This window comes from Zeugodacus cucurbitae, chromosome 4, assembly GCF_028554725.1.
Source record: "Zeugodacus cucurbitae isolate PBARC_wt_2022May chromosome 4, idZeuCucr1.2, whole genome shotgun sequence".
Taxonomy (NCBI): domain Eukaryota; kingdom Metazoa; phylum Arthropoda; class Insecta; order Diptera; family Tephritidae; genus Zeugodacus; species Zeugodacus cucurbitae.
Genome location: NC_071669.1, coordinates 22373775 through 22383757, shown reverse-complemented (window position 1 = coordinate 22383757; position 9983 = coordinate 22373775). Strand labels below are relative to the sequence as shown.

The window sequence follows — 9983 nt, the reverse complement described above, 5'->3', positions numbered from 1 at the left end:
GGTGCTACTTTGGACTGAGTAGGCAATTGAAAAGCAAAGTCCTCTCTCGACGAACCAAAATCAAACTCTATAAGTCGCTCATTATTCCCGTCCTGATGTATGGCGCTGAAGCGTGGACGATGACAACATCCGATGAGACGACTCTTGGGGTTTTCGAGAGAAAGGTTTTGCGCAAGATTTATGGTCCTCTAAACATTGGCAACGGCGAATACCGCAGACGATGGAACGATGAGCTGTACGATTTATACGACGACATTGACATAGTTCAGCGAATAAAAAGACAGCGGCTACGCTGGCTAGGTCATGTTGTACGGATGGAAGAAAACACTCCAGCTCTGAAAGTATTCGATGCAGTACCCGCTGGAGGAAGCCGCGGAAGAGGACGACCTCCACTCCGGTGGAAAGACCAAGTGCAAAGTGACCTGGCTTCACTTGGTGTTTCCAGTTGGCGCCAAAAAGCAAAAAGGAGGAATGAGTGGCGCGCTCTGGTGGATTCGGCTATAATCGCTTAAAGCGGTTCCTACGCCAAATATATATATATATATATAATAATTTAGTTAGAACTTGCAATAGTCCATTCACAATTGGAATCACCATAGCAGCAGTACAATACTTGTGCCCGCTTATTTCAATTGTTGCATGTTCGAATGGCTTCGAAATAGCTACCAGGCGTTTCAATAGTATCCATTCATCTGAGCTAATTATTGGTAAGTCTTTATCAATTGCAATTGTACTTTTAACAGCATCTTCAACTTGCACGAAACGCTCAATCATATTAAGAGTGGAATTCCTGGTTCTGAATCCTGAATTCTGGTTTCTATACTTTGAATGAGTTTAATTGATTGAAATGTTAAAAAATTATCGTTGGCAGCTACACTTTTCCCAAAGTGTGTAACGATTTGTTTTACTTTTTGCAATGTTATACACACTTGATCGTTACTGAACGCATTTTCTACTATAAGATTTAGCGTGTGTGCGAAATATTCAAAATGCTGCCACTTTAAATCGTTTTGAATCGCATTTTTTATATTCGAGTCATTGTCAGATACCGCAAGCAAAATGTTACCAGAAATGATCCAATCTTCAGCAATCCTCTTTAATTCTGCTGACATCTTTTTTGAGGTATGCGATTCGGTCATTTGACAACATTCCAATAATATACTACACATATCAAATTTTGTATTGACAAAATGAGCTGTTACGGCAATATAGCTAACTGTGCTGCGTGATGTCCAACAATCTGTTGTTATGCAGAATTTGGAGCCTTTGCTTATTTTTTCCCTCATTTGTGCAATGCACGTTTCATATACTACAGGTATTATAGTGTTTGAAATTGAATGGCGGCTAGGCAACTGATACTCAGGCTTTAGGGCTTTCACAAACTCCGGGAATCCATCATCTTCTACAATGCTAAATGGCTGCAAATCCTTTATAAACAGCAGAGGCAGCGCATTATCGATTCCCTTTTTTGTCTTCGCAGATATCTTTGTCCTGTTAAAACCAGAAGTTATTGTTGTTTGTGGTAAAGAAATTGTACCTAAAATAAAGGCTTATATACAATTTTTTTTTTAATTTATAATAGTCTCAGACTTACTTTGTTGCATCATTCCATCTGCTACCGTTACAATTTGTCTCGAAGTTCCTGGTGCAGTATCAATTTCTATTTCCGAGTCAGAGGGCGTTTGAATAACAGAAGTTGTTGTATGCATTGCATGTCTCTACTAATTAAGAAATATTAATTTTATATTGGAAACGGTAAAATTAGTACATATATACTTTTTGGGTTCGTAGCTCCACCAAAGGATGTCTATTTTGGATATGTTTTTTTAGATTTGTTAGCGAAGTTTTATATGACAACTGTGCTTTGCAAATATTACAAATTGCATATGTTTCATCAACCTCTTCTAACATCTGCCATAACTCACTTCTTTTCCTTTCTATATTTTTTGCCATTATTAAGTATTTTAAAAACGTTACACTAAAAACCGATGTAACGAATAATTGCATATATATTCATAGAAAGCTTTCACTATTCTGATATCACGATCGCGAGTAACCCTTCCTTTAGTCTGATAAAAAATTCACAAGTTTATCTTAAGCAGCTAACACTTACACAATCTGCTACCTAGTTTCGTAATCACCGTACCCAAAATTGACCTGTTTTATATATTAATGGAACGCTTTCATTGTTCTGAAATTACAACCCTTTAACTGATAAAATTTCCCCATGTTAAATATCACCGTACCCAAAATTATCGAAATCGCAACTTAAATTGCTACTGTGATCCAAACTGTTATTGTGATCGAAATGCTATTGCTACTGAACAGTGACAAATAACATATTATAAGTTCTTTGCCTGTCGGTACTGTGATCAAACAAAAGCACTGAACTTCTCTATAGCTACTGCGATCGAACTCAAATTGTTGAACTTCCATTGCGATTGTAATTCTATTTACTATTTACAAAAATTGATTGCAGGTGCTATATGTGATTTTTCAATCACAGTGAAAAAAATCACTGGTAGTGAAATATCGCTCTTCACTAGGTAGTACCCAGCATTTTCAGAGTTAATTTTAGCTTTTACGAAATAATTGTTCGAACCACCTGCACTACGTGTCAAAATTTATTAATGTCTTAATAAATTAATTTAAGAAATATGCGAAATAAACAAACAACAATAGGAAATCTGAATATACAACGGAACTTCTTTAATTCGAATCACCATAATCCACAAAAGAACTTCGAGTTAGTGAGATTTCGAGTTATAGAAATTTTAATTAAAACATAAATTTTTCAAAAAGGTATAAAATATAAATTTGCCCACGGTTTTAGTTAAACTTTTTTTATACTCTCGTAACATGTTGCAAAGAGTATCATAGTTTTCTTCACATAACGGCACATTTGCATGTATTTTTTTTGGAGAAGTGGGCGTGACCCCGCCCTCAAATAGGTCTTTTATATTTATCTTGCAAATCAATAAAGCTATATAAACCAAACTTTCTGCAGTCATTTCTTTTAGCCACTTCTTAATGCAGTACAAAAATGAAAGAAATCGGATAATAACCACGCCCACCTCCCATACAAAGGTTAGGTTGAAAATCACTAAAAGTGGGTTAACGCGCTAAGGAAAAACGTCAGGAACACTAAATTTCACATAAGCGATGGCAGAAACAAGCTGCACTCGGATTTTTTACAAAATGGAAAATGGGCGTGGCATCGCCCACTTATGGGTCAAAAACCATATCTCAAGAACTACTCGACCGATTTCAATGAAACTTGGTTTGTAATAGTTGCCTTGCATCCCAATGATATGTTGTGAAAATAGGCCAAATCACTTCACAACCACGCCTACTTCCTATATACCAGAGGTTTGACGACGATCTGAATCGTTTACTTTACAATATGTAAAGTAAGCACTAGTGAAGATATCGGTGCAGAACTTTGCACAAATACTATGTTAATAGTGTGGCAGCCCCATTCTAAAAATCGCCGAAATCGGACCATAGGTTTTTAACGCCCCATATATAGAACACGAGGGCCTCGGTGCTTCTAACCTAATATTATGGTTTCCAACTTCCAATGGACTTTATACAATATATATGACGAATATGTGGGTCAAATTGTGTATTATATAATATAAATAAAGTTAAATAAATAAATTGCGAGAGTATAAAATGTTCGGTTACACCTGAACTTAGCCCTTCCTTACTTGTTTTATTTAAACGTGTATTCTGTTATTTTGTTTGTTGCACTTTGCTATTGTTTGGCTCTTGACGTTTGTATCTCATGTCTTTGTTACACGATTTATGAAATCTTTGAGCGTAATATCATGTTATTTGTTCGCCTCCATACGAATGTAGGGACACATTTTAAATTGTTACGAGTACTTGAAAAAAAAATTAAAAAAAAAAAATAAAAAAAATAAAATTAAAACTTTAAATTTTGTATTATGTGCTGGTCGAAAAGTTTGATTTATGGAAGGAAATTTGTATGAAATTCGACTTTAATTGCCATTTCAAGAGTTCGAGTTATGGATAACTTCGACTTAAAGAATTATGAGTTATGGAAACAAATTTGTATGAAATTTGATTTCTAAACGCTATAGCCAATTCAAAAGTTGGTGTTATGGAGATCTTCGACTTATAGAAGTTCGAGTTATGGAAGTTCCACTGTATTTGCTAATGCGTCTAAGTCGTTCTTAGTATGTAGTCTACTAAATATTGTTTGTTCAGTCTTTCGCGGGCTAGAACGTGCCGTACATCTTGTTATCGCATAGCAGAGGAGCGTTAGTCTTACATATATTCCAAAAACTAGTGCCTAATGCCTAAAAGTAGGCTTACCAAAGTGCAAGCGAATAGGTGCGTGGGTACTACAATTTACTAGGTCAGCTATGTAGGTCGTGTACTTGAAGATGTCACATTAACCGAAATTGACTTAACTGCAAAATTTGTTTTTTTTTCTACGGCGCTTCCGTAAATAAATGAGTCCGAAGTTGTGTATCAAGTAACGCTGAGCTAATGGAAAATTTCAAATAAAAATAAATGTTTGCTTGCATCACTTCGGAGCTCCTGCTATACAACTCTTTTTCCATTAACACTTTATTTATTTGTTTTATATACCATTTTTAAATAAGACAAATTTACGTTTTTGTTTTGCACATCATATTTAGTGTCATTAAGAATGATAGCGTGAACATTACCCCACACGAATAGTGTTTACATTACTCAATTCAGAATGAGAATAGGCAACATGAAAAACTGTCGAACCAAAAATGTAAATATTTTTAAAAATTCGTAAATTAACTTAATTCACGACATTCAGTTTTCTTACGTAACTCTTTTTGATGTAGTTATTTATTTTCCCAACGGGAAATTGCTTCAGCTCGGTGTTCCTTTCAATCTTTCTTTCCAGACATTGAAAACGATTATATGCCATTTGGAAGGAATTGGACAAGTCATTGTGATCGTATTTCTAAAGGAGGCCCGTTTCCCATTTATATAGATTAGGACTGATACCCACTAAGTCTATAAAGAAATAAGCTCGCCCTAAGTTGTCAACTGCATCATATTTGGTGCAGGTGCAAACATGGTGCTGGAGAACCGGATTTGTCCTGACCGTATACTAACTATCCTATTTTGCAACGCGCAGCTATAAGTCTCCTCTCCACTGGAACACAAAGTTTGGCCATATTATACAGTCCTATTAGAAAACATGCCTTTAAGTTGGTACCTACCGTCGCAAGGTATTGTCTTTTTCGGTTTTTACGAAGCACATTTTAAAAAATTTTAGATTTCCTAAAATATAGCAAAGGATACTGGATCCTTCCTTTAAAAAAGTCAAATACTCCCTTACTTTCACAATGTTTTTGAATTTTTTTAAGCTCCCATGTGATTTTTCTTTACAAGGAGCAGAGCTCTTATTTTTGCCCATTGTCAAATAAAAAGGTTACAAAATGTTTTTAAATTAAATAAAGCAATAGCCGTTTCACTTCTCAATATTTATTTTATTTCGCTCAGATCATGATTTCCACGCTTTCGTTACCAATTGCCAAACAATGTAATTTTTTTCGAAAACCACATTACTAATTTTTCTGAAAATACTCTTAGTAATTTAGACACTTATAACGAATCTATTTTTCATACCATTATAAAAATGCAAATCTTCTTCGATAACTTTTTTTCAGAAACGTAATTTTGAAACGCAGTGGCTTAATTACGTGAGCACAAGTGTACGTAATGTAATAGTTATGTAGTTCAAATAGCGGTTTTTTGTGTCACCTAAAACTAAACGAGTTAGATATTCAAAATCAGGATGAGGATCGACTCGTCTCGAAATGAGGTTGGTATTGCAGATGGACGAAATTGGATTTTTGCTACGCCCACAAAATGATGTTAACCGAAAAACTATAAAGTGCTTTAGCTGAGCCATAAATTAAGATATAAAAGTGACATTTGATACATTGGGTAACGAAAGGGAGGGACATACTTGGATGGTATTTGTTTTGGGAAAGTGGCCATGGCCCCGCTTACTAATGAGTTTTTTGTATATAACTTGCAAACTATCAAAGCTAAATTTGAAAGCTTGAATTTTTAGAATTGATTTAAATTGACATAAATTCACTAAAGAAGTTTTTCTGATCGAATCGCCAAAAATTCCTGCTGTGATTTGAAATTATTATGTTTCAACAAAACTATCCGCACATCATAACTGTAAGTCCTATTTTAGCAGATTTAATCTTCAAATCATAGGTACATATGTATTTCACGAAAACATGCTGGCAACATTGTGTTGTGGTCGCCGAACTTTGTTAGCCAGCTGTGCCAGCAATTGTTGTTGTGCTGTCTGCTTGCGCTCAGATAACTGTAAAAGTCTGTACATAAGTTTTTAAACGAACATATTTGTCTCAACACCCAAATGGAACATAAATGGTTTTATGAATGCATTGTGTGCGTAGCGGCGATTCAGCGGGTGGCTGGAGTGGCTTTGCCAAAGCGTCTGACCGCAGGACAAAAATGGAAGAGAAGTAGAAAAACAAACTAGACGCATAAAAACGGCAATAAAAATTGTAATGGAAAAGTAAAAAAAAAAAATGGAAAAAAAATTATTAAAAGGTCGATATTCATGCTTTTGCACTTGTAAGCATGAATGTGATTGTATGTATGTTTGTATTGCTCGCAGTAAAGTCAACATCAACACCTGCGGGTATTTACGCATCAGTGGTCGCCAGAGTCAGCATCAACATAAACAAACAATAACAAAAAAATATTCAATATTCTTGCAAACAACAACAAATAAACAAAGAATAGTGGCTGTAGGCTGAATGTTGTTGCTTTTATTTCAATATAACTTTCAGCGCCTGGAAATATGCAAAGCTCATGTAAACTCGACTAGTTACTGCGTGTAAACTTTTCACCATGTTAGAATTGTTACTGGTTGTGTTGTTGTTGCTGCTTTCGATGCTTTCTCACGCGACTTATTGTGGCTATCTTTTTTGCGATTTGTTTTTTTGTAATATTACTTTTGTTTAATACTTGTTGCCATTAATTATTGCGCGATACAATTTTTTTTTTAACTAATGAGTTATAACTAAACTTCAGATAAACCGTTATGCTTTGCAATGTGTGAAAATGGAGATAAATACATGTAAACCTGACACAAGGTGGCACTGGTTTGAAACGTTTTGGATGTCGCCAAGTTTTGAATGGCTTTGTGGATTCCTTCCGCTGGACTTCATGCAAAAATTAGTTCGGTTAATAAATCGAGTTCTTATATAGTGGTTACGAACCAGATACCACTGTTGCGATAAATTTAAAATTTAAATTTAAATAAATTTTGCTTCACGACAAACATCACATTTTTTCAAAAAATTATTTAATTTAATCCATAAATACTGGGTGGTCAAAGACTAAATAAAGGTTGAGAAATGTTGATGAGATCTGAGACTATGTTAAGTCGAATCGTTTCTTCAACAATGTATCAGGAATCCAATTCCAAATATATATCCGATCAGCATTTCTCAAAGCTGTCGGGAGATCCTCTATACTCTTGCATTGTAAAGATTTGGTGATAATTTATTTTGTGGAAATTTGAGCTCGAAGTCTTCCAATTTTTAGGCGCAAATAGCGTTTATTTTCTAAAAAAAATTTTGACAAGCATAATAGGGTGACATTTTTTTGTACTTTTACCATGTGCAAATTGGAACACATTCAAAGAGATAATGCAGCATGTTTATAATGTTGAAATTTAATGAGGCAGCATTTTCATCGACAAAAGAAAACGCGCTAAGTATGTAGGAGGAACGTATGTGACGTCGGAATGGGAGCGAGTTGACAGCCCATAGTCCACATTTACGCAAGAGCGATAGACATACAGACAACGCATGAGGTCGCCGTGCGCTGGACAACAACCAGCAACTGTGCAGTTGCGATGTCCTTTTGCTCTGCAGAGGAGTGTATAAGGTCCTTCGAACTGCGATCATTGGTGTGTTAACTGGACATTGTTCGATATGCATGCGTTGAGACTTGGGATTCTGGCAGAGGTAAGGTGCCAAAGCTGTTTGGAGGAAGGTGAGGTGGAATCATTTAAGCATTTCCTCCTCCAATGTGCAGACCGTCATTAACTAGTTTAGCAGTTTCTGAAATTTTTTCAATTTCGAATCACACTGTCTACCACTAACGGTATCTATTCTCAAACTTTCTGCAGAAAATGCTTTCAAAGCGAGAGCATGAATTATGACTGACTGGCGAAAAACAGAAGGTCTGCAGAAATAGATTTAAAAAATTCCATTTGCTCAAGCTTGAATTGGCAGCAGACATAAATAATAAATAGAATAATAGTTTCGCCGCTGTTGCACTCTAACATTTGGCCTTACCTCGCAGTGTTTTCGCTTAACTTTCAAACCTAATCAATCATTTGTTGGCGGAGCGACATGACTGTTTGTACGTCTGCCAGCCGCAAGCGTTGAAAACCCGTTAACATTATGTTTTTGGTTGTGCTGTACAAGTTTACAATTTCAGCTACTTCTTATTGGCAATAAGAGAGCTAGCGCTGAGCTCTGCTTGATTGTTGCTGTTCGCTACTTGAATATGCCGAGCGCGGAGTAGCGGGTTAAATCGTTTAAACTTTGGAGCGAACTTGTTGTACTTGTGGCTTGTTATCTGCTCGCGACTGTCTTTCAACTGCACCACTTGGCCTGTCAAATATAAATTTTTTCCTCCTTAAAAGATTTCTTTTAAACTATTTCGCCTTTTGATTTCCATCTTTTTACTGTTTGAAACGTTTACTTGTATTCTGCGAAAATGCTGCTTATCGTTAGTTATTTTACTGAGCATTTTCTAAGTGCTGTAAGAGTCGCGCCACAGCCAGCACTTAAAGCCATGGCGCGCAGTTGAAGAGTTCATAGCGTTTTGCTAGAAGATACCATCTACGTTGCTCATCTTATTCCGCTACATTTAGTACGTACGTCCATCATCTAGTTTTCAGACTGTCGCTTTGTCTTCGTTGCTTGCCGTGTACATCGCGTTTTGTTGCGACCGCAATTGTATTTTGCAACTTTATGGCAAGTTTCTTGACTGATAGCTGGCAGCTGCAGCAGCTGTATGTGTCAAGGGGCAATGTAGTGGAAACTTTTTCAAAACAACAACTATAATAAAAACGCAACTAAAAAGGTTTTGCAAAAGTGCAGAAGACTGCTTATAAGTAGCTGTCAGTAGTTGTTGTGTCTTCAGCTGAGGTTTAAGACAGTGAATGTGTAGTGGCTTGAGTTAGCTTAGATTTGAAGCAATGTCCGAAAATTTAGGCTAGGATATAGCCCGATAAATTATTAGACTTGCAAACTCATGTCGCCACAATTGCAAAAGAAATCTATTATCCATAAGTTCTCGTATTGGAATTATTATTTTTATAATCTCGCAATAAAGTTGTCGCGAGAGTATAAAACGTTCAGTCCAATTTTCGATGACGCGTTCGAGAATTTTGACTGATAATTAGCGAATGAAACGCGTGAGGGTTTGCTCCAAGGCCTGAAACGAAGCGGGATTATTCACATAGACTTCAGACTTTACATACCAACACACGAAAAAGTCTAACGGTGTGACAAACACGATCATGGTGGCCAATCGACCGGCCAAAAACGAGGAATTATCTGTTCACAGGAGCGAACGCTCGGTAAATCCATTGATTGATGCGATGAGTGGGAAGAGGCGCCGTTTTGTTGAAACCAAATATCACCGACACCACGAGCTTCAATTTCAGGCATTAAATAGTCGGTAACCTCGGTACGATAACAGTCGCCATTGATGGTTACGTTCTTACCGGTATCATTTTTGAAGAAATATGGACCGATAATTACACCGGCCCCAAACCACACCAAATCGTTGTTTTTACTGGATGAAATGGCAGCACTTGAATCACCTCATGTTGATATTCATTTCAAATTCGGCAATTCTGCTTGTTTACATACCCAATGAGTCAGAACAAAATT

At 36.3% G+C, this 9983-nt stretch overlaps 1 protein-coding gene across 1 annotated transcript; it reads right to left on the bottom strand.

Annotated features, from left to right (window-relative positions):
* Positions 1-554: 554 nt before the first annotated feature.
* LOC128921589 (zinc finger BED domain-containing protein 4-like) lies at positions 555-2148 on the bottom strand. The gene is made up of 2 exons (XM_054229623.1): positions 1595-2148; positions 555-1537 (listed from the first exon to the last, which is right to left on the bottom strand). The coding sequence occupies exons 1-2, from the start codon at positions 1707-1709 to the stop codon at positions 771-773; spliced, it is 882 nt and encodes a 293-aa protein (XP_054085598.1). The 5' UTR covers positions 1710-2148; the 3' UTR covers positions 555-770.
* Between the last annotated feature and the right edge of the window lie 7835 nt (positions 2149-9983).